We start from the raw sequence: 25,416 nt of genomic DNA, 5'->3' as shown, positions 1-25,416 counted from the left end.
TTGTAGAATAATAGTGAAGACATCACAACTATGAAAAAACACATATGGAATCATGAGGTAACGAAAAAAGTTACTTCACTCTGCTTCTTGGTCAAATGATTATTTTACCAGGCAAGTCAGTTAAGAACAAATTATTATGTTCAATGGAACAGTGGGTTAACCTTGTTCAGGGGCAGAACGATATATTTTTACCTTGTCAGCTCGGGGATTTGATCTTGCAACCTTTCGGTTACTAGTCCAACGCTCCGACCACTAGGCTACCTGCCGCCCCAGCAGCATGGAGGTGTGTTGGGTCATTGTCCTGTTGAAAAACAAATGATAGCCCCACTAAGCGCAAACCAGATGGGATGGCGTATCGCTGCAGAATGCTGTGGTAGCCATGCTGGTTATGTGTGCCTTGAATTCTAAATAAATCACAGACAGTGTCACCAGCAAAGAACCTGCACACTGTCACACCTCCTCCTCCATGCTTCACGGTGGGAACCACACATGCAGAGATAATCCGTTCACCTACTCTGCATCTCACAAAGATAAGGCGGTTGGAACCAGATATCACAAATTTGCACTCATCAGACCAAAGGACAGATTTCTACCGGTTTAATGTCCATTGATCGTGTTTCTTGGCCCAAGCAAATCTCTTCTGATTATTGGTGTCCTTTAGTAGTGGTTTCTTTGCAGCAATTCCACCATGAAGGCCTGATTCACGCAGTCTCCTCTGAACAGTTGATGTTGAAATGTGACTGACTGTTACTTGAACTCTGTGAAGCATTTATTTGGGCTGCAATTTCTGAGACTGGTAACTCTAATGAACTTATCCTCTGCAGCAGAGGTAACTCTGGGTCTTCCTTTCCTGTGGTGGTCCTCATGAGAGACAGTTAACTCTAATGAACGTATCCTCTGCAGCAGAGGTAACTCTGGGTCTTCATTTCCTGTGGTGGTCCTCATGAGAGCCAGTTAACTCTAATGAACTTATCCTCTGCAGCAGAGGTAACTCTGGGTCTTCCTTTCCTGTGGTGGTCCTCATGAGAGACAGTTAACTCTAATGAACGTATCCTCTGCAGCAGAGGTAACTCTGGGTCTTCCTTTCCTGTGGTGGTCCTCATGAGAGCCAGTTAACTCTAATGAACTTATCCTCTGCAGCAGAGGTAACTCTGGGTCTTCCTTTTCTGTGGCGGTCCTCATGAGAGCCAGTTAACTCTAATGAACTTATCCTCTGCAGCAGAGGTAACTCTGGGTCTTCCTTTCCTGTGGTGGTCCTCATGAGAGCCAGGTAACTCTAATGAACGTATCCTCTGCAGCAGAGGTAACTCTGGGTCTTCCTTTCCTGTGGTGGTCCTCATGAGAGCCAGGTAACTCTAATGAACTTATCCTCTGCAGCAGAGGTAACTCTGGGTCTTCCTTTCCTGTGGTGGTCCTCATGAGAACCACGTAACTCTAATGAACTTATCCTCTGCAGCAGAGGTAACTCTGGGTCTTCCTTTCCTGTGGTGGTCCTCATGAGAGCCAGGTAACTCTAATGAACTTATTCTCTGCAGCAGAGGTAACTCTGGGTCTTCCTTTCTTGTGGTGGTCCTCATGAGAGCCAGTTTCATCACAGCGCTTGATGGTTTTTGTGACTGCACTTGAAGAAACTTTCAAAGTTCTTGGAGTTTTCCAGATTGACTGACCTTCATGTCTTAAAGTAATGATGGACTGTCATTTCTCTTTGCTTATTTGAGCTGTTGTTGACGTAATATGGACTTGGTCTTTTACCAAATAGGGCTGTCTTCTGTATACCCCCCCTAACTTGTTTGTCTTGTTGGAAGACAAATCTCCGTCCCAGTCTCAGGTCTTTTGCAGACTCCATCAGGTTTTCTTCCAGAATGGTCCTGTATTTGGCTCCATCCATCTTCCCATCAATTTTAACCATCTTCCCTGTCCCTGCTGAAGAAAAGCAGGCCCAAACCATGATCAAATCAAATCAAATCAAATGTTATTTGTCACATACACATGGTTAGCAGATGTTAATGCGAGTGTAGCGAAATGCTTGTGCTTCTAGTTCCGACAATGCAGTAATAACAAGTAATCTAACTAACAATTCCAAAACTACTGTCTTGTACACAGTGTAAGGGGATAAAGAATATGTACATAAGGATATATGAATGAGTGATGGTACAGAGCAGCATAGGCAAGATACAGTAGATGGTATCGGGTACAGTATGTACAAATGAGATGAGTATGTAAACAAAGTGGCATAGTATAGTATAAAGTGGCTAGTGATACATGTATTACATAAGGATACCGTCGATGATATAGAGTACAGTATATACGTATGCGTATGAGATGAATAATGTAGGGTAAGTAACATTTATATAAGGTAGCATTGTTTAAAGTGGCTAGTGATATATTTACATCATTTCCCATCAATTCCCATTATTAAAGTGGCTGGAGTTGTGTCAGTGTGTTGGCAGCAGCCACTCAGTGTTAGTGGTGGCTGTTTAACAGTCTGATGGCCTTGAGATAGAAGCTGTTTTTCAGTCTCTCGGTCCCAGCTTTGATGCACCTGTACTGACCTCGCCTTCTGGATGATAGCGGGGTGAACAGGCAGTGGCTCGGGTGGTTGATGTCCTTGATGATCTTTATGGCCTTCCTGTGACATCGGGTGGTGTAGGTGTCCTGGAGGGCAGGTAGTTTGCCCCCGGTGATGCGTTGTGCAGACCTCACTACCCTCTGGAGAGCCTTACGGTTGAGGGCGGTGCAGTTGCCATACCAGGCGGTGATACAGCCCGCCAGGATGCTCTCGATTGTGCATCTGTAGAAGTTTGTGAGTGCTTTTGGTGACAAGCCGAATTTCTTCAGCCTCCTGAGGTTGAAGAGGCGCTGCTGCGCCTTCTTCACGATGCTGTCTGTGTGAGTGGACCAATTCAGTTTGTCTGTGGTGTGTATGCCGATGTTGCCGCCGATGTTGCCACCACCATGCCGATGTTGCCACCACCATGTTTGACAGTGGGGATGGTGTGTTCAGCTGTGTTGCTTTTACGCCAAACATAACGTTTTGCATTGTTGCCAAAAAGTTCAATTTTGGTTTCATCTGACCAGAGCACCTTCTTCCACATGTTTGGTGTGTCTCCCAGGTGGCTTGTGGCAAACTTTAAACGACACTTTTTATGGATATCTTTAAGAAATGGCTTTCTTCTTGCCACTCTTCCATAAAGGCCAGATTTGTGCAATATACTGATTGTTGTCCTATGGACAGAGTCTCCCACCTCAGCTGTAGATCTCTGCAGTTCATCCAGAGTGATCATGGGCCTCTTGGCTGCATCTCTGATCAGTCTTCTCCTTGTATGAGCTGAAAGTTTAGAGGGACGGCCAGGTCTTGGTAGATTTGCAGTGGTCTGATACTCCTTCCATTTCAATATTATCGCATGCACAGTGCTCCTTGGGATGTTTAAAGCTTGGGAAATCTTTTTTTATCCAAATCCGGCTTTAAACTTCTTCACAACAGTATCTCGGACCTGCCTGGTGTGTACCTTGTTCTTCATGATGCTCTCTGCGCTTTTAACGGACCTCTGAGACTATCACAGTGCAGGTGCATTTATACGGAGACTTGATTACACACAGGTGGATTGTATTTATCATCATTAGTCATCTAGGTCAACATTGGATCATTCAGAGATCCTCACTGAACTTCTGGAGAGGGTTTGCTGCACTGAAAGTAAAGGGGCTGAATAATTTTGCACGCCCAATTTTTCAGTTTTTGATTTGTTAAAAAAGTTTGAAATATCCAATAAATGTCGTTCCACTTCATGATTGTGTCCCACTTGTTGTTGATTCTTCACAAAAAAATACAGTTTTATATCTTTATGTTTGAAGCCTGAAATGTGGCAAAAGGTCGCAAAGTTCAAGGGTGCCGAATACTTTCGCAAGGCACTGCATGCATAAAATCACTCGCCGGCCGGTTTTGCCGATCAATAGGTTATATTGTATTTGAAACAGCCAAGCCAACCCTAAAATAGGTTCTACTGTATTTGATACAGCCAAGCCAACCCTAAAATAGGTTATACTATGTTTGATACAGCCAAGCCAACCCTAAAATAGGTTCTACTGTATTTGATACAGCCTAGCCAACCCTAAAATAGGTTCTACTGTATTTGATACAGCCAAGCCAACCCTAAAATAGGTTATACTGTATTTGATACAGCCAAGCCAACCCTAAAATAGGTTCTACTGTATTTGATACAGCCAAGCCAACCCTAAAATAGGTTCTACTGTATTTGAAACAGCCAAGCCAACCCTAAAACAGGTTCTACTGTATTTGATACAGCCAAGCCAACCCTAAAATAGGTTCTACTGTATTTGTCGTCTGAAAGGTTCCATCAAGTGTTCGAAACCATCAGATTCAGCTGTACAAACACATGATCCAAGCTTACTCTTCTCCTGCTCTATCTCCCGCTCTCTCTCTCTCTCATGCCCACCAGGAAGAGTGTAGCTGACTCCTCTTCTGTTTTCTCTCTCTTGCCCCACCAGGTGTCCAGTTCACCTTCCATACATTCCACCTAGAGTCTCCCCATGACCACCTGTTGGTGACAGAGAACGGCAGCTTCCCCGAGCCCCTGTGGAGACTAACTGGCTCAACACTGCCCCCCACCCTCAGTGCAGGCCTGTATGGGAACTACACCGCTCAGATTCGCTTCCTCTCAGACTTCTCAGTCTCCTACGAGGGATTCAACATCACCTTCTCAGGTAGGGGTTGGGTCATCCTCTGCTTGTGATTGAACGGGAACTTTCAATCACAAGAATAATGCCTCGAAGGACCATGAAATAGAGCTATGAAGATTTACAGAGGAATATGTGGATACTACTGAGAGAATAACCTATTGTATGATGTAATGCATTTGTAGATCCACCAAAAACACATATGAGTATCTGTGTGTATTTGTGTGCCTCCCTATCCGTCTAGAAGGAAGACGAAACTATCCTGTTCCCAGACCTGTTTATTTTTTGTGTCTTGTGGTTGTTGTTGTTGTCATGCCACAATGGCCATTTGAGTTGACCACATTGAAACGATGTTCTGGTACCAGGCTAGTTTCATTGAGCCAGATGAGAAGACAGGCAACCATTTGAAACTGAGCTACAGTGACCTCCCCAAAAATATTGGGACAGTGACAATTTTTAGTTGTTGTTGTTTTGGCTCCGTACTCAGGCGCACAATGATTACGTCACACTTGTGACTTAAAAAAAAAAAATACCTTGTTGGATGCATCTACAGTTTGTTTTGGTTGTGCTTCAGATTATTTTGTGCCCAATAGAAATTAACGGAAGATAATGTATTGTGTCATTTTGGAGTCACTTTTATTGTAAATAAGAACAGAATGTGTAGTAACACTTGACACCCAGTGTCATAACGACTGACATAACTTGTTATAACCATGTCATAACGGCTGACATAACTTGTTATAAACATGTCATAACGGCTGACATAACTTGTTATAACCATGTCATAACGGCTGACACAACTTGTTATAACCATGTTATAACCATCTCATAACGGCTGACACAACTTGTTATAACCATGTTATAACCATCTCATAACGGCTGACATAACTTGTTATAACCATGTCATAACGGCTGACACAACTTGTTATAACCATGTTATAACCATCTCATAACGATGACATAACTTGTTATAACCATGTCATAACGGATGACATAACTTGTTATAACCATGTCATAACGGCTGACACAACTTGTTATAACCATGTCATAACGGCTGACATAACTTGACATAACTTGTTATAACCATGTCATAACCATGTCATAACGGATGACATAACTTGTTATAACCATGTCATAATGGCTGACATAACTTGTTATAACCATGTCATAACGGCTGACATAACTTGTTATAACCATGTCATAACCATGTCATAACGGATGACATAACTTGTTATAACCATGTCATAACGGATGACATAACTTGTTATAACCATGTCATAACGGCTGACATAACTTGTTATAACCATGTCATAACGGCTGACATAACTTGTTATAACCATGTCATAATATGTCATAACGGCTGACATAACCCACCATAATATGGTCGTAACACTGTTATAACACTGCCTTGACCCATATATTTACACCTGTTGTGACATATAGTGTGTTATTTTATGGCTGGTTATAACACCTACATAAGAGTGTCACAACCCACATTTATTCAAATTAGTTTTTTCACCAAGAAGTTTCCTTTCGTTTGAAAGTTTGTTTTGTTGTTGTTGTAATGAATTCTTTACAGTATTTTGTTCGTCATATTTTAAATAACTAATAGAAAATATACTTCATGCCAATGTCAAGAAGCATTTCGACCATCGTAATCATATTAGGCAGATAGTCATATCATGTCCTTTAATCAGTCATCAGTCTAATAGAGGGTGTCCTGCTCCTGAAATCTGCTCCTACATTCATCCCAGTCATCAGTCTAATAGAGGGTGTCTTGTCCTGCTCCTGAAATCTGCTCCAACATTCATCCCAGTCATCAGTCTAATAGAGGGTGTCCTGCTCCTGAAATCTGCTCCTACATTCATCCCAGTCATCAGTCTAATAGAGGGTGTCTTGTCCTGCTCCTGAAATCTGCTCCTACATTCATCCCAGTCATCAGTCATAACCAGCCTTAAAATAACACAATATACAGTATGTCACAACAGGTCTAAATGTGTCATAACATGTTATGACCCTATTATAACAGGTGACAAGTTAATGTCAACTGTTATGAACCTATTATAACAGGTTATGACAGTTAGAGGAGAGGAGAGGCGAGGAGAGCTGACGGCCCTCCGATCAAGTTAATGTCAGCTGATATGACATATTGTTTCATGGTTATGCCGACCATATTATGACAGGTTATGAAACGTTACTGTCAGCTGTTATGACCATATTATGACAGGTTAATGTCAGCTGTTATGTCCCTTATATAACAGGTTATGAAACGTTAATGTCAGCTGTTATGACCATATTATGACAGGTTAATGTCAGCTGTTATGACCCTATTATAACAGGTTATGACAGGTTAATGTCAGCTGTTATGACCCTATTATAACAGGTTAATGTCAGCTGTTATGACCCTATTATAACAGGTTAATGTCAGCTGTTATGACCCTATTATAACAGGTTATGACAGGTTAATGTCAGCTGTTATGACCATATTATGACAGGTTAATGTCAGCTGTTATGACCCTATTATAACAGGTTATGACAGGTTAATATCAGCTGTTATGACCCTATTATAACAGGTTATGAAACGTTAATGTCAGCTGTTATGACCATATTATGACAGGTTAATGTCAGCTGTTATGACCCTATTATAACAGGTTATGACACGTTAATGTCAGCTGTTATGACCCTATTATAACAGGTTATGAAACGTTAATGTCAGCTGTTATGACCATATTATGACAGGTTAATGTCAGCTGTTATGACCCTATTATAACAGGTTATGAAACGTTAATGTCAGCTGTTATGACCATATTATGACACGTTAATGTCAGCTGTTATGGCATATTATGTGAGGTGTTATGACCATGTGATAAGGTGTTATGACATAGGGTGTCAAGTAAAGTGTTACAGAATATGTTTCTAAAACACTCATACGTTAATGTGGAAGCTACCAGGATTATGGATAATCCTGAATGAATCGTGAATAATTATGAGTGTGAAATGTACAGACACACAAATATAATACCCACCAAAAAACACTAACCTCCCTGTTATTGTAATGGTGAGAGGTTACCATGTCATGGGGGTATGATATAAAACACTAACCTCCCCTGTTATTGTAATGGTGAGAGGTTAGCATGTCTTGGGGGTATGATATAAAATGCTAACCTCCCCTGTTATTGTAATGGTGAGAGGTTAGCATGTCTTGGGGGTATGATATAAAATGCTAACCTCCCTTGTGATTGTAATGGTGAGAGGTTAGCAGGTCTTGGGGGTATGATATAAAATGCTAACCTCCCCTGTTATTGTAATGGTGAGAGGTTAGCATGTCATGGGGGTATGATATAAAACACTAACCTCCCCTGTTATTGTAATGGTGAGAGGTTAGCATGTTTTGGGGGTATGATATAAAATGCTAACCTCCCCTGTTATTGTAATGGTGAGAGGTTAGCATGTCTTGGGGGTATGATATAAAACACTAACCTCCCCTGTTATTGTAATGGTGAGAGGTTAGCATGTCTTGGGGGTATGATATAAAATGCTAACCTCCCCTGTTATTGTAATGGTGAGAGGTTAGCATGTCTTGGGGGTATGATATAAAATGCTAACCTCCCCTGTTATTGTAATGGTGAGAGGTTAGCATGTCTTGGGGGTATGATATAAAATGCTAACCTCCCCTGTTATTGTAATAGGGAGAGGTTAGCATGTCTTGGGGGTATGATATTTGTTGGTCTGTAACTTTTTAACTCATCATTATTCACGATTCATGCAGGACCTTCCCTAAACATGATAGCATCCACATTAACGTAGAAGTGTTTAGAAACATATTCTATTCTTATTTACAGTAAAAGTGACTCCAAAATGACACAATACGTTATTTTTCCATTAATTTCTATTGGGGCACAATATAATCTGAAAAACAACCAAAACAAACAGCAAATGAATCCAACAAGTTTGTAAAGTCACAAGCTTGATGTAATCATTGCGTGCTAAGAATACAGGACCATATACCGAACTTTTTACTACTTTAATACACATATAAGTGAATTTGTTCCAATACATTTAGTCTCCTAAAATGGGGGGACTATGTAGAAAAATAGCTTTCATTTCTTAACGGTTCACCTGATATGGATGAATTTACACTCAAATTAAAGTTGACAGTCAGCCGTGTCAAAATCCAAAGTGCTGGAGTACAGATCCAAAACAACAACAACAACAAATCACTGTCCCAATACTTTTGGAGCTCACTGTATATCGACGGCTGACTGTTTTGGTGATCATGGATCCACTAGAAGAAATCCTATTGCAATGTATTATGGGTATCCTCACTAATGAAATCATCCCTTTCTCCTCTCCTCTTCCAGAGTATGACCTGGAACCATGTGAAGACCCGGGAGTTCCTCCCTACAGTACCCGTAAGGGGTTACAGTTTGGGGTGGGGGACGCGCTCATCTTCTCCTGTTTCCCTGGTTACCGTCTGGAGGGGCCGGCGAGGGTGACGTGTCTTGGTGGGCGGAGGAGGGTGTGGAGCTCCCCTCTGCCAAGGTGTGTTGGTAGGTGGTCACATGATTTAATTTGGCTTTGTTCACCCCCCCCCCCGTCCCCACGAACCTCACCTCATCGACACCTCGCGCAGTCATGTACTGTACATCAATTTATACCCACCTCGTCTTCACTTACATCCATCCAGAAGACTGTCCTGGAAAACACTCCCACAACCTTCAATACAACTTTATATACCGCCACCTACTCCTGATACACACTATCATACACTTCCCCTTCAACAACATGTCCCATACTGCACCAGAGAGTACTACACATCCAGCTGGATTATGGAGATATAGAGACTGGATTACGGATATATAGAGACTGGATTATGGAGATATAGAGACTGGATTATGGAGATATAGAGAATGGATTATGGAGATATAGAGACTGGATTATGGAGATATAGAGACTGGATTATGGAGATATAGAGAGTGGATTACGGATATATAGAGACTGGATTATGGAGATATAGAGAGTGGATTATGGAGATATAGAGACTGGATTACGGATATATAGAGACTGGATTATGGAGATATAGAGACTGGATTATGGAGATATAGAGACTGGATTATGGAGATATAGAGAATGGATTATGGAGATATAGAGACTGGATTATGGAGATATAGAGACTGGATTATGGAGATATAGAGACTGGATTATGGAGATATAGAGACTGGATTATGGAGATATAGAGACTGGATTATGGAGATATAGAGACTGGATTATGGAGATATAGAGAGTGGATTATGGTGATATAGAGACTGGATTATGGAGATATAGAGACTGGATTATGGAGATATAGAGACTGGATTATGGAGATATAGAGACTGGATTATGGAGATATAGAGACTGGATTATGGTGATATAGAGACTGGATTATGGTGATATAGAGAGTGGATTATGGTGATACAGAGAGTGGATTATGGTGATACAGAGAGTGGATTATGGTGGTATAGAGAGTGGATTAAGGATATATAGAGAGTGGATTATAGAGATATAGAGAGTGGATTATGGTGGTATAGAGAGTGGATTACGGATATATAGAGAGTGGATTATGGAGATATAGAGAGTGGATTATGGAGATATAGAGAGTGGATTATGGAGATATAGAGAGTGGATTATAGAGATATAGAGAGTGGAATATGGAGTTATAGAGAGTGGATTAAATGGTTAGAATGAGTGAGTTCTACAAAAATCCTGTCACAAAAAAAACCTGCAGATTTTTTGAGTAAGGCAGATATTCAAATCTTACCCGACGAGGTCCAGAGAACTGCTGGTTTTTCCTTTTCTACTTGATAATTAAATCCACCCACCTGGCGTCCCATTCTAAATCAGTTCCTTATTAGACGGGAGGAATGATAGTCAGCAGTGGTGGTAGTGTTAAAATGAGCCCCTCGTAATTAATAGAATTTAACTATAACGTTTGCAGAACTAACTAAGGAGAGCAGGTGGAATCATAAAAAGAGGAAAACAGCATAAAACTGTTACAATGAAATAGAGAAATATACTACATTACCAAAAGTATGTGGACACCGGGCTGGTTGAACATCTCATTACAATATCGTGGGCATTAATATGGAGTCGGTCCCCCCTTTGCTGCTATAACAGCCTCCATTCTTCTGGGAAGACTTTCCACGAGATGTCCTCTTGGTGTTGTCATGCAGAAACAGGAAAGGGCCTTCCCCAAACTATTGCCACAAAGTTGGGAGCACAGAATCGTCTAGAATATCGTTGTATGCTGTAGCGTTAAGATTTCCATTCACAGGAACTAAGGGGCCTAGTCTGAACCATGATAAACAGCCCCAGACCATTATTCCTCCTCCGCCAAACTTTACAGTTTGCACTATGTATTCGGGCAGGTAACGTTCTCCTGGCATCCACCAAAACCCAGATTCATCCATCAGACTGCCAGGTGATGAAGAGTGATTCATCACTCCAGAGAACGCGTTTCCACTGCTCCAGAGTCCAATGGCAGCGAGCCTTACACCACAGCCAACGTTTGGCATTGCACATGGTGATCTTAGGCTTGTGTGCCACTGCTCGGCCACGGAAACCCATTTCATGAAACTCCCGACGAACAGTTATTGTGCTGAAGTGGCTTCCAGAGGCAGTTTGGAACTCGGTAGTTGCAACCGAGGACAGACAATTTGTACTTTTTACACGCTTCAGCACTCAGTGGTCCCGTTCTTTGAGCTTGTGTTGCCTACCACTTCGCGGCTGAGCCGTTGTTGCTCCTAGACGTTTCAACTTCACAACAACAGCACTTACAGTTGACCGGGGGGCAGCTCTAGCAGGGCAGACATTTGACAAACTGACTTGTTAGAAAGGAGGCATGCTATGACGGTGTCACGTCAAAAGTCACTGAGTGCTTCAGTAAGGTCATTCTACTGCCCATGTTTGTCTATGGAGATTGCACGGTGTCCACATACTGCTGTATATTTATATAGTGTATGTTAGAGGCCAGATGTATTCTAATTATAGTATAAAATGGCTGGCAGGGACCAACTTTAGAAAGTAATTTGTCTAAACGTTGAAATTTTGACATTCCAGTTGAATTCGTATTTTTATTTTCTGTTATCTGGTCTTCTGCTTTTTCTATGTTTGGGAGAAACTGGGTCAGGCAACTACATGAATATGAGTTGACGGCTGGCTGAACGGTTTTCAGTTGTCCTTTTTATGGATTCGAGTGGTTTTCTGTCCGTAGTGAGTTTCTATTTGTGTTTCAATTTGACAGACCAAAAGACTGTAAATGTGTAGAAAGGGTCACAGATACGTTGACCTCCATCCAGTCAGAGGTCGTCAGTTCTCGTCTCTCCTACATTATCCCCCCCCCCCCCTGCATGTCTCCGTAGAAGCAGGTTTAAGTACATATGCTGGATGATTGTGATGTGTGACCCCTTTCTCTCTCTCTCTCTCTCTCTCTCTCTCTCTTCCTTCTCTCTCTCTCTCTCTCTCTCTCCCTCTCTTCCTTCTCTCTCTCTCTCTCTCTCTCTCTTCTAGCTGAGTGTGGATCCTCAGTGACTGGCATGCAGGGAGTGCTGCTGTCTCCTAACTACCCAGGTTACTATGGGAACCACCACGAGTGTATCTACTCTATACAGACCCAGCCAGGCAAAGGCATCCAGCTCCGAGCACGAGACTTCAGACTGGAGGACGATGACATGCTCAAAGTGAGGGGGGCAAAGAGCGTGTGTGTGTGTGTGTGTGTGTGTATTTGTTTGCATGCTCACATATGGCATAATCTTAGTGCGGAAACCTCTTAGGGTATGTTTGTGGGAGGGAGGGAGTGAGTGAGATTGGAGGGAGGGATAGATTGGAGGGAGGGAGGGAAGGAGGGATAGATTGGAGTGAGGGAGGGAGGGATACATTGGAGTGAGGGAGGAGGGAGGGATAGATTGGAGGGAGGGAGGGAGGGATAGATTGGAGGGAGGGAGGGAGGAATAGATTGGAGGGAAGGAGGGAGGAATAGATTGGAGAGAGGGAGGGAGGGAGGAATAGATTGGAGGGAGGGAGGGAGGGAGGGAGGGACTGGAGGGAGGAATAGATTGGAGGGAGGGAGGGAGGGATAGATTGGAGTGAGGGAGGAGGGAGGGATAGATTGGAGGGAGGGAGGGATTGGAGGGATTGGAGGGATTGGAGGGAGGGATAGATTGGAGGGAGGGAGGGAGGGAGGGAGGGAGGGAGGGAGGGAGGTGGTTTCTTTCATTTAGATACAGGATACAGTACCTTCAGAAAGTATTGACACCCCTTGACTTTTTCCACATGTTCTTGTGTTACAGTGTTCCAGATGGTTTACATGTTCTTGTGTTACAGTATTCCAGATGGTCTACATGTTGTTGTGTTACAGTATTCCAGATGGTCTACATGTTGTTGTGTTACAGTATTCCAGATGGTTTACATGTTGTTGTGTTACAGTATTCCAGATGGTTTACATGTTGTTGTGTTACAGTATTCCAGATGGTTTACATGTTGTTGTGTTACAGTATTAGATGGTTTACATGTTGTTGTGTTACAGTATTCCAGATGGTCTACATGTTGTTGTGTTACAGTATTCCAGATGGTTTACATGTTGTTGTGTTACAGTATTCCAGATGGTTTACATGTTGTTGTGTTACAGTATTCCAGATGGTCTACATGTTGTTGTGTTACAGTATTCCAGATGGTTTACATGTTGTTGTGTTACAGTATTCCAGATGGTTTACATGTTGTTGTGTTACAGTATTCCAGATGGTCTACATGTTGTTGTGATACAGTATTCCAGATGGTTTACATGTTGTTGTGTTACAGTATTCCAGATGGTTTACATGTTGTTGTGTTACAGTATTCCAGATGGTCTACATGTTGTTGTGTTACAGTATTCCAGATGGTCTACATGTTGTTGTGTTACAGTATTCCAGATGGTTTACATGTTGTTGTGTTACAGTATTCCAGATGGTCTACATGTTGTTGTGTTACAGTATTCCAGATGGTTTACATGTTGTTGTGTTACAGTATTCCAGATGGTTTACATTGAGATGTTGTGTCACGGGCCTACGCACATTCCCCCATAACGTCAAAGTGGAATTATGTTTTTAGAACTGTTCACAAATGTATTAAAAATTAGAAGCTGAAATGTCTTAGTCAATACGTTTTCAATGATTTTGTTATGACAAACTTAAATAAATTCAGCATTTAAACATGTGTTTATAATTAGTTGCATGGAGTCACTCTGTGTGCCATAATAGTTTTTAAATTACTACCCCATCTCTGTACCCCAAACATACCATCAATTATCTGTAACGTCCCAAGTCAAACAGTGAATTTGAAGCACAGATCCAACCACAAAGACCAGGAAGGTTTTCTACAGTTCACAAAAGAAGGGCACCTATTGGTACAGTAGATGGGTAAATAAAAAAATCAGGCATTAAATAACCCTTTTGAGCATAGTGCAAAGATACAGGCGTCCTTCCTCAATCAGTTGCTGGAGAGGAAGGAAACCGCTCAGGCATTTCACCATGAGTACAATGATGACTTTAAATGAGTTACAGAGTTTAATGGCTGTGGAAAGAGACAACTGAAGATGGTTCTATCTCTCTCATTCTCTCTCATTCTCGCTCTCTCTCTCTTTGTCTCCCCATCTCTCTCTGTAGGTGTTTGATGGCAATAGTAACCAGGCTCGTCTGTTGGGTGTTTTCTCTGGGACTGAGCTGCAGGAAAACACTCTCAACTCTACTTCCAGCTCCATGTGGCTGGAGTTCGTCAGTAACGCAGACAACACCAGCAAGGGCTTTGAGCTGCACTTTACCAGTGAGTAACATAGTCCTTGCCCTCCGGTGTAGACCAATAATAGGCAGTGTCCAAAGCAATAGCAGGTGTAGAGTATGGTGCAGTATGAATACTATGAAGCGGAATAGCTGAGCCGTTATATATTCTATAGCTCAAACCCTTTTGTTTCTCTGCCCCACCTTCCATCCATCTCCTCATGTCCCTTATCCCTCCGTCTTCTCTCTATATCCCTCCGTCTTCTCTCTCTATCCCTCCATCTTCTCTCTCTATCCCTCCGTCCTCTCTCTCTATCCCTCCGTCTTCTCTCTATATCCCTCCGTCTTCTCTCTCTATCCCTCCGTCTTCTCTCTCTATCCCTCCGTCTTCTCTCTTTATCCCTCCGTCTTCTCTCTCTATCCCTCCGTCTTCTCTCTCTATCCCTCCGTCTTCTCTCTCTATCCCTCTGTCTTCTCTCTCCATCCCTCCGCCTTCTCACTCCATCCCTCCTTCTTATCTCTCTATCCCTCCGTCCTCTCTCTCTATCCCTCCGTCCTCTCTCTTTATCACTCTGTCTTCTCTCTCCATCCCTCCGCCTTCTCTCTCCATCCCTCCTTCTTCTCTCTCCATCCCTCCGCCTTCTCTCTCCATCCCTCCTTCTTATCTCTCTATCCCTCCGTCCTCTCTCTCTATCCCTCCGTCCTCTCTCTTTATCACTCTGTCTTCTCTCTCCATCCCTCCGCCTTCTCTCTCCATCCCTCCTTCTTCTCTCTTTATCCCTCCGTCTTCTCTCTCCATCCCTCCTTCTCTCTCTATCCCTCCGTCTTCTCTCTTTATCTCCCCGTCTTCTCTCTCCATCCCTCCTTCTTCTCTCTTTATCCCTCCGTCTTCTCTCTTTATCTCCCCGTCTTCTCTCTCCATCCCTCCGCCTTCTCTCCATCCCTCCTTCTTCTCGCTTTATCCCCCCGTCTTCTCTCTCTATCCCTCCGCCTTCTCTCTCCATCCCTCCTTCTTCTCTCTTTATCCCTCCATCTTCTCTCTCTATCCATCCGCCTTCTCTCTCCATCCCTCCTTCTTCTCTCTTTATCTCCCCGTCTTCTCTCTCTATCCCTCCGTCTTCTCTCTTTATCCCTCCGTCCTGCAGGTTTTGAGCTGTTGAAGTGTGAGGACCCGGGTGTTCCTCAGTTTGGTTATAAGAGAGAAGATAAGGGTCACTTCGCTGGCAGCACCGTGTGTTATAGCTGTGACCCAGGATACACCTTGAAGGGACCCCAGATCCTGACCTGTTTAAGGGGGGAGAGGAGAGCCTGGGATAGCCCCCTGCCCTTATGTGTCGGTGAGTTTATATATCTGTGTGTCTGTGTGTGTGTGCAAGTGATCAGAAAAGCACATACTCTTCCATTATGGGTGGGCAACCAGAAAACTGACTTAAGTTTTAAGGCTACCATCTGACCTAAGATCAGTATTTAACCTCTCTAGGGTATGTGGGACACTAGCGTCCCACCTGGCCAACATCCAGTGAGATTGCAGAGCACCAAATTCAAATACAGAAATAGTCATTATAAAAATTCAGAAAAGATACAACTATTTTACATAGGTTTAAAGATTAACTTCTTGTAAATCCAACCACGGTGTCAGATTTCAAAAATGCTTTACGGCGAAAGCATACCATGCAATTATTTTAGAACATCTCCCAGCAAACAAATCATTACAAACAGTAACCAGCCAAGTAAAAGAGATTCACAAGTCAGAAATAGAGATAAAATGAATCACTTACCTTTGATGATCTTCATATGTTTGCACTCAGAAGACATTAATTTATTCAATAAATGTTCCTTTTGTTCGATAAAGTCTCTCTTTATATCCAAATACCTGTTTTGTTTGCACGTTTTCTTCAGTAATCCGCAGGCTCAAACGCAGTCACAACAGGCAGACAAAAAAATCTAAATCTGTATCCGTAAGGTTCATAGAAACATGTCAAACGATGTTTATATTCAATCCTCAGGTTGTTTTTAGCCTAAATAATCTATAATATTTAAACCGGACAATAACGTTGTCAATATAAAAGGTAAACGGGAAAGGAACTCTCTCGGTCGTGCGCATGAAAAAGCTCTGTGACACGGCAGGGTTCACTCATTGAGACTGCTCTTACTCCCTTATTTTTCAGAATACAAGCCTTGAACCATTTCTAAAGACTGTTGACATCTAGTGGAAGGCATAGGAACTGCATTTTGAGTCCTAAATCAATGGATACTTCAATGCCATTGAATAGAAATTTACAACAACAAAATCCTACTTCCTGTTTGTATTTTTCTCAGGTTTTCTCCTGCAAAATCAGTTCTGTTATACTCACAGACACTATTTTAACAGTTTTGGAAACTGTAGAGGTTTTTCTATCCAAATCTACCAATTATTTTATGCATATCCTATCTTCTGGGCCTGAGTAGAAGGCAGTTTAATTTGGGCTTTTCATCCACAATTCCAAATGCTGCCCCCTACCCTAGAGAAGTTAAGGGCACCATCCTACTCCATTCTCCTCTCTCATTAAAACTAGTTAGGAATTTCCCAGGTTACCTATTTTGCATATGGCCTTGCCTACACCTAGCAACTTGGAAAAGTTTTATCAGTTTAAAGAATAATTCTGAAGAATCTCAACTATAAAATATATTCTGGTTTGTTTAATTAACACTGTTTTTGGGGGATACTACATGATTCCATATGTGTTTTTTCATAGTTTTGATGTCTTCACTATTTAACTATGAATGGATGAGTGGTTCACCAATCATGACCTTGATTGGCTCAGTAACAAGGTGTGGTAGTTAGGACGTCAGGCGACCTACATCAGTCCTGTCAACTGATGAACAGAAATGTTCTTGCAAACTTCCCATTAAACATTGTATATTACATTTTGTTTATGTTTGATTGAACGTTGATTTAATATTTTCCTAATCCACAAAAATTTGGAAACGTGAATGTTTTATCACAAATGTCTAGAACGTGAATAACTCAGCTGCTTAATACCAGGGTATATCTGGTGGTCTGTCTCCATAATACCAGGGTATATCTGGTGGTCTGTCTACATAATACCAGGGTATATCTGGTGGTCTGTCTACATAATACCAGGGTATATCTGGTGGTCTGTCTACATAATACCAGGGTATATCTGGTGGTCTGTCTCCTCAGCTGCTTAATACCAGGGTATATCTGGTGGTCTGTCTACATAATACCAGGGTATATCTGGTGGTCTGTCTCCTCAGCTGCTTAATACCAGGGTATATCTGGTGGTCTGTCTACATAATACCAGGGTATATCTGGTGGTCTGTCTCCTCATGACTACATAATACCAGGGTATACCTGGTGGTCTGTCTCCTCCTGACTACATAATACCAGGGTATATCTGGTGGTCTGCCTCCTCAGCTGCATAATACCAGGGTATATCTGGTGGTCTGTCTCCTCAGCTGCATAATACCAGGGTATATCTGGTGGTCTGTCTACATAATACCAGGGTATATCTGGTGGTCTGTCTACATAATACCAGGGTATATCTGGTGGTCTGTCTACATAATACCAGATTATATATGTTGGTCTGTCTACATAATACCAGGATATATCAGGTGGTCTGTCTACATAATACCAGGGTATATCTGGTGGTCTGTCTCCTCATGACTACATAATACCAGGGTATATCTGGTGGTCTGTCTACATAATACCAGGGTATATCTGGTGGTCTGTCTACATAATACCAGGGTATATCTGGTGGTCTGTCTCCTCATGACTACATAATACCACGGTATATCTGGTGGTCTGTCTCCTCATGACAACATAATACCAGGATATATCTGGTGGTCTTTCTCCTCATGACTACATAATACCAGGGTATACCTGGTGGTCTGTCTCCTCATGACTACATAATACCAGGGTATATCTGGTGGTCTGTCTCCTCATGACTACATAATACCAGGGTATGTCTGGTGGTCATTCTCCTCATGACTACATAATACCAGGGTATATCAGGTGGTCTGTCTACATAATACCAGGGTATATCTGGTGGTCTGTCTACATAATACCAGGGTATATCTGGTGGTCTGTCTCCTCATGACTACATAATACCAGGGTATATCTGGTGGTCTGTCTCCTCATGACTACATAATACCAGGGTATATCTGGTGGTCTGTCTCCTCAGCTGCATAATACCAGGGTATATCAGGTGGTCTGTCTCCTCATGACTACATAATACCAGGATATATCTGGTGGTCTGTCTCCTCATGACTACATAATACCAGGGTATACCTGGTGGTCTGTCTCCTCATGACTACATAATACCAGGGTATATCTGGTGGTCTGTCTCCTCAGCTGCATAATACCAGGGTATATCAGGTGGTCTGTCTCCTCATGACTACATAATACCAGGGTATATCTGGTGGTCTGTCTCCTCATGACTACATAATACCAGGGTATGTCTGGTGGTCTATCTCCTCAGCTACATAATACCAGGGTATATCTGGTGGTCTGTCTCCTCATGACTACATAATACCAGGGTATAGCTGGTGGTCTGCCTCCTCAGCTACATAATACCAGGGTATATCTGGTGGTATGTCTCCATAATACCAGGGTATATCTGGTGGTCATTCTCCTCATGACTACATAATACCAGGGTATATCTGGTGGTCTGTCTCCTCATGACTACATAATACCAGGGTATGTCTGGTGGTCATTCTCCTCATGACTACATAATACCAGGGTATATCTGGTGGTCTGTCTCCTCATGACTACATAATACCAGGGTATATCTGGTGGTCTGTCTCCTCATGACTACATAATACCAGGGTATGTCTGGTGGTCTATCTCCTCAGCTACATAATACCAGGATATATCTGGTGGTATATCTCCTCAGCTACATAATACCAGGGTATATCTGGTGGTCTATCTCCTCAGCTACATAATACCAGGGTATATCTGGTGGTCTGTCTCCTCATGACTACATAATACCAGGGTATATCTGGTGGTCTGTCTCCTCATGACTACATAATACCAGGGTATATCTGGTGGTCTGTCTCCTCATGACTACATAATACCATGGTATATCTGGTGGTCTGTCTCCTCATGACTACATAATACCAGGGTTATCTGGTGGTCTGTCTCCTCGTGACTACATAATACCAGGGTATATCTGGTGGTCTATCTCCTCAGCAACATAATACCAGGGTATATCTGGTGGTCTGTCTCCTCAGCTGCATAATACCAGGGTATATCTGGTGGTGTGCCTCCTCAGCTGCATAATACCAGGGTATATCTGGTGGTCTGTCTCCTCATGACTACATAATACCAGGGTATATCTGGTGGTCTGCCTCCTCATGACTACATAATACCAGGGTATATCTGGTGGTCTGCCTCCTCATGACTACATGATACCAGGGTATATCTGGTGGTCTGTCTCCTCATGACTACATAATACCAGGGTATATCTGGTGGTCTGCCTCCTCAGCTACATAATACCAGGGTATATCTGGTGGTCTGCCTCCTCAGCTACATAATACCAGGGTATATCTGGTGGTCTGTCTCCTCATGGCTACATAATACCTGGGTTTATCTGCTGGTCTGTCTCCTCATGACTGTGTCTGTGTGTCTCTGTGTGTCTGTGTGTGTTTCTTTGTGTCTGTGTGGGTGTGTTTCTGTTGGTTTGTCTCTCGTTGTCACTTCAGACCCGGCTTAGTTAGAGATACTGCATATGCTTTTTCCAATTTATCAACAAGATAGTGTGTGTGTGTGTGTGTGTGTGTGTGTGTGTGTGTGTGTGTGTGTGTGTGTGTGAAAAGGTTGTTCATGTATTATCGTGTTTAAACTCAGGGCTCTGAAGGATTCACTGCTTATTGAGCCGTGAAACTAGAACCGTCACTTCAACTACCCCTTACATCCAAACAAACACATTCACACACACACATGCACATGTCCACGTGCACACTCACACGCACGTGCACACACCCCTAAACATCCTAACCTGACAACATGTGATTTGTGTCTTAAAACATGACAAGCCTGCCATTCCCCTTCATTTCCCAGCATACAACAGGATAAATTACCTCAAACCTAGCAGCAATATTACAGTTTTTTACAATCCCTTTGGCACTAATTTCAGAATCTTGTGGTCATTTTTCAAAACTCTAGACACCAAACTCAAAACAGTCATCACTTGTAACACAGGCTGTCCAATATTCAAAACATTGCATTGTGCATTCATATCTTTAAAGAAACCTTGCACCTGCAGAATCATTGGTTCAAATAACTAATTTATCATGAAATACCATGGGAACATTCATTTAGATCACCCACACACAAGATACCGATAGTTTCACTGTGTAGTTGTTCGTACAATCATTAAATATTGTAGTACAAAATATGTGATACATGTTTCATTATGCTACTACACATAAATACATCACTGTAAAAGGACTAGGAGAGAGAATACGACAGACACAGTGGAATCATTGAACAAAATTACATTTATTGTCACCTGGCTTACTGTAAAACAACACTGCAGTGTTCCTCACCTGGCTTACTGTAAAACATCACTGCAGTGTTCCTCACCTGGCTTACTGTAAAACATCACTGCAGTGTTCCTCACCTGGCTTACTGTAAAACATCACTGCAGGTTCCTCACCTGGCTTACTGTAAAACATCACTGCAGTGTTCCTCACCTGGCTTACTGTAAAACATCACTGCAGTGTTCCTCACCTGGCTTACTGTAAAACATCACTGCAGTGTTCCTCACCTGGCTTACTGTAAAACATCACTGCAGTTCTCCTCACCTGGCTTACTGTAAAACATCACTGCAGTGTTCCTCACCTGGCTTACTGTAAAACATCACTGCAGTTCTCCTCACCTGGCTTACTGTAAAACATCACTGCAGTGTTCCTCACCTGGCTTACTGTAAAACATCACTGCAGTGTTCCTCACCTGGCTTACTGTAAAACATCACTGCAGTTCTCCTCACCTGGCTTACTGTAAAACATCACTGCTTACTTTAAAAAGCAAAACAAAAGATTGATTACTGTACTTCTATATTTCCATCAACCCTGTTTTGTGGATTTGGCCACAGGTTCTCATCCACATCACAATGGATGTTTTCATTAGCCAAACATCTTGGGAAGACTCTTCGGGCGAGTCCAGGCCTGACACTGGTCTGCCGTGATGTCATTGCATGTGTCATCCATGGCCTGGAGAAGGGTGGCTTGTTAGTGAGAACGCCTATCATATACCTTCCACCTCCATGTGGAGAAAAATTCCTCAATCAGGTTAAGGAAAGGAGAGTATGGGGGTAAGTACAGGGTGGTAAATTGTGGATGGGCCTGAAACCTTGCTAGCACCATTCGACCATGGTGGAACCTGACATTATCCCACACAATGACATAGGTCACGCCATCAGCTCTACAGACCTGATTTAGCTCATTAAGGTTACAAGGAGAGCTGCATTATATGATCCAATACGTGGTCTGCATCCAACCACACCATCTTCCGATATAGCCACACACACGGTGATGTTGTTGTCCGAGTTCTTGGATGGTTGCCCGCTGGCCAATGAAATTCCGACCTCTCCTCCTTGTCTTGGCCAGGTTGAAGCCTGCCTCATCCAAAAAGAGGGATTTGTGATGCTTTTCGTCAGCATCCAGCTCCATCACGCTCTAAAAATGCATTTTGGAGAATTACTGATTAAAGCGATGTAGAATTTTGGGGGGATTTTTCACAACAGGCATCTTGAAACTGAACATACCTGAACATACTCAGTCCTCAGTTGCTTCACTCTGGATGCATTTCTTTCAGAAGGCCCACGGTATAGCTGTTCTAGAGACACCCGGTGCCTTTTCAGCATGCGTGCAATAGTCGGCAATCTTATGGTTTCCACATTGTTCAACATGTCGTCATTGTCCAGGATGTGCTGCCGAATTTCTGTAAGGTGAATACCATCTCTGGCCCGAACCAAATTGACCACATCCTGCTCTTGTTGGTCAGTCAGAATGTTGCCTCTGCCTCACCTCTTTGGCCAAGTCTCAATTCTGCAAGGAAAATTACAGTAAGAACACATTTAGTCACATCACCTACTCTGTGGTACACATTGTCATGCAGTATACAGTCATTTGACAGTTGAGAGTAGCCTAATGTTTAGTGCACGCTGAAGACTTACCGGTTCTCATTGCGGAAAGTTCTGATGATTTAGGCCACGGTTGATCCTCTGAGATTTGGTTGAATCATTGTTGCTGCCTCAGTCATTGTCGTGCCATGATTTACGACATGGTCTACAACAATTGCTCGGATTTCATTGGACGCTCTTTGCTGTGGCTTCCGCTGTCTTGGTCCGTGGCCTTGTCCTCTACCACGTTCCCCCTACACCTCTCAAACGAGGCCCACAACCACCTCTCAGAAGGGGTGCTTGGTCCGTGGCCTTGTCCTCTACCACGTTCCCCCTACACCTCTCAAACGAGGCCCACAACCACCTCTCAGAAGGGGTGCTTGGTCCGTGGCCTTGTCCTCTACCACGTTCCCCCTACACCTCTCAAACGAGGCCCACGACCACCTCTCAGAAAGGGTGCTTGGTCCGTGGCCTTGTCCTCTACCACGTTCCCCCTACACCTCTCAAACGAGGCCCACGACCACCTCTCAGAAGGGGTGCTTGTCCCCTGCCATTCCTTTGACCACCACGTCTTCCTCGTCTTCCTCCTCCCACTGCTTGACCTCTATTGTGACCTGGATCACCAGCCAGCTCCATGTTATCTCTATGTTGTTGTAGGTGGATACCACTCATTTCACTATATACTCGTACCACAATGTGAAATAATTCATCATTAACGAGTTGGCAGTATTGGAAAAGCAATTGCAAGGGCCTGAATACATATGCACTCACCGGCCACTTTATTAGGTACACATGCATGTTAATGCAAAAGCTTGCTCCTTCAAACAGCGAATCATGTGGCTGCCTGCAACTCAATATATAGAATAGAGAGCTTTAGTTGTTGTTCGACCAAACATTAGAACAGGCAAGATGCGTAATCTAAGCAACTTTAACCGTGGTATGATTGTTGATGCCACACATGGTGATTCCAGCATCTCAGAAACAGCTGCCTTCCTGGGATAGAGACTACAGTCTCTAGAATTCACAGAGAATGGTGCGATAAACAAAACACATTCAGTGAGCGGCAGTTCTGTGGGCAAAACCACCTTGTTAATGAGAGAGGTCAGAGGAGAAGGTCCAGACTCATTCAAGCTAACAGAAATTCTCAAAAAACAGCCATTTAAAACAGTGGTGTGCAGAAGGGCATCTCTTAACGTACAACACCGTGAATAATTCAGACTGTTGTGGAGGCAAAAGGGGGTCCTACCCAGTACTAGATAGGTGTACCTAATAAAGTGAGTGTACAGTAATGTCAAATCTGAAAACACGGTCAGGAAAAGTGGTGCATGGGACCATAGAGACAATGTCTGATAAAGAATGATGATGAAATATTACATCCATAGATAATGTAGTCCAATTGGTTCATGGTCCACGGTAATTGGTGTCAATGGATCTCGTTATCCTGAAACTTTCATGATCTAAACATGGAATATTGTTTGTCAGTTTCCATAAAACTATGCATTAAGAGTAACCAAATCAAGTCAAATCAAATCAAATGTATTTATAAAGCCCTTCGTACATCAGCTGATATCTCAAAGTGCTGTACAGAAACCCAGCCTAAAACCCCAAACAGCAAGCAATACAGGTGTAGAAGCATGGTGGCTAGGAAAAACTCCCTAGAAAGGCCAAAACCTAGGAAGAAACCTAGAGAGGAACCAGGCTATGTGGGGTGGCCAGTCCTCTTCTGGCTGTGCTGGGTGGAGATTATAACAGAGCATGGCCAAGATGTTCAAATGTTCATAAATGACCAGCATGGTCAAATAATAATAATCACAGGCAAAACAGTTGAAACTGGAGCAGCAGCATGGCCAGGTGGACTGGGGACAGCAAGGAGTGATCATGTCAGGTTGTGCTGAGGCATGGTCCTAGGGCTCAGGTCATCCGAGAGAGAGAAAGAAAGAGAGAAAGAGAGAATTAGAGAGAGCATACTTAAATTCACACAGGACACCGGATAGGACAGGAGAAGTACTCCAGATATAACAAACTGACCCTAGCCCCCGACACATAAACTACTGCAGCATAAATACTGGAGGCTGAGACACGAGGGGTCAGGAGACACTGTGGCCCCATCCGATGACACCCCCGGACAGGGCCAAACAGGAAGGATATAACCCCACCCACTTTGCCAAAGCACAGCCCCCACACCACTAGAGGGATATCTTCAACCACCAACTTACCATCCTGAGACAAGGCCGAGTATGGCCCACAAAGATCTCCGCCACGGCACAACCCAAGGGGGGGGCGCCAACCCAGACAGGAAGATCACATCGGTGACTCAACCCACTCAAGTGACGCACCCCTCCTAGGGACAGCATGGAAGAGCGCCAGTGACTCAGCCCCTGTAATAGAGGAAAGAGAATCCCAGTGGAAAGAGGGGAACCGGCCAGGCAGAGACAGCAAGGGCGGTTCGTTGCTCCAGAGCCTTTCCTTTCACCTTCCCACTCCTGGGCCAGACTACACTCAATCATATGACCCACTGAAGAGATGAGTCTTCAGTAAAGACTTAAAGGTTGAGACCGAGTTTGCGTCTCTCACATGGGTAGGCAGACCGTTCCATAAAAATGGAGCTCTATAGGAGAAAGCCCTGCCTCCAGCTGTTTGCTTAAAAATTCTAGGGACAATTAGGAGGCCTGCGTCTTGTGACCGTAGCGTACGTGTAGGTATGTACGTCAGGACCAAAGAACGCAACAGTTACTTATCATTTTGATCGGTTGTATCAATTGATAGTCAGATCATTGTAATGAAATGAATAGACAGTCATCTCAGATGTA

The 25,416-nt window shown here is 43.1% G+C and overlaps 1 protein-coding gene across 1 annotated transcript in view; it reads left to right on the top strand.

Moving 5' to 3' along the window:
* Nucleotides 1-25,416, top strand: part of LOC139391626 (CUB and Sushi multiple domains 2) — a 772,990-nt gene that overhangs the window by 474,634 nt on the left and 272,940 nt on the right. The window contains exons 21-25 of the mRNA XM_071139005.1: nucleotides 4,507-4,722; nucleotides 9,057-9,245; nucleotides 12,241-12,410; nucleotides 14,370-14,526; nucleotides 15,626-15,817. Coding sequence (XP_070995106.1) covers nucleotides 4,507-4,722; nucleotides 9,057-9,245; nucleotides 12,241-12,410; nucleotides 14,370-14,526; nucleotides 15,626-15,817 — 924 coding nt within the window. The remainder of the gene's footprint in view (nucleotides 1-4,506; nucleotides 4,723-9,056; nucleotides 9,246-12,240; nucleotides 12,411-14,369; nucleotides 14,527-15,625; nucleotides 15,818-25,416) is intronic.

This window comes from Oncorhynchus clarkii, chromosome 32, assembly GCF_045791955.1.
Source record: "Oncorhynchus clarkii lewisi isolate Uvic-CL-2024 chromosome 32, UVic_Ocla_1.0, whole genome shotgun sequence".
Lineage (NCBI taxonomy): Eukaryota > Metazoa > Chordata > Actinopteri > Salmoniformes > Salmonidae > Oncorhynchus > Oncorhynchus clarkii.
The sequence above is the reverse complement of the archived record's forward strand: the minus strand, read 5'-3'. Positions and strand labels throughout refer to the sequence as shown.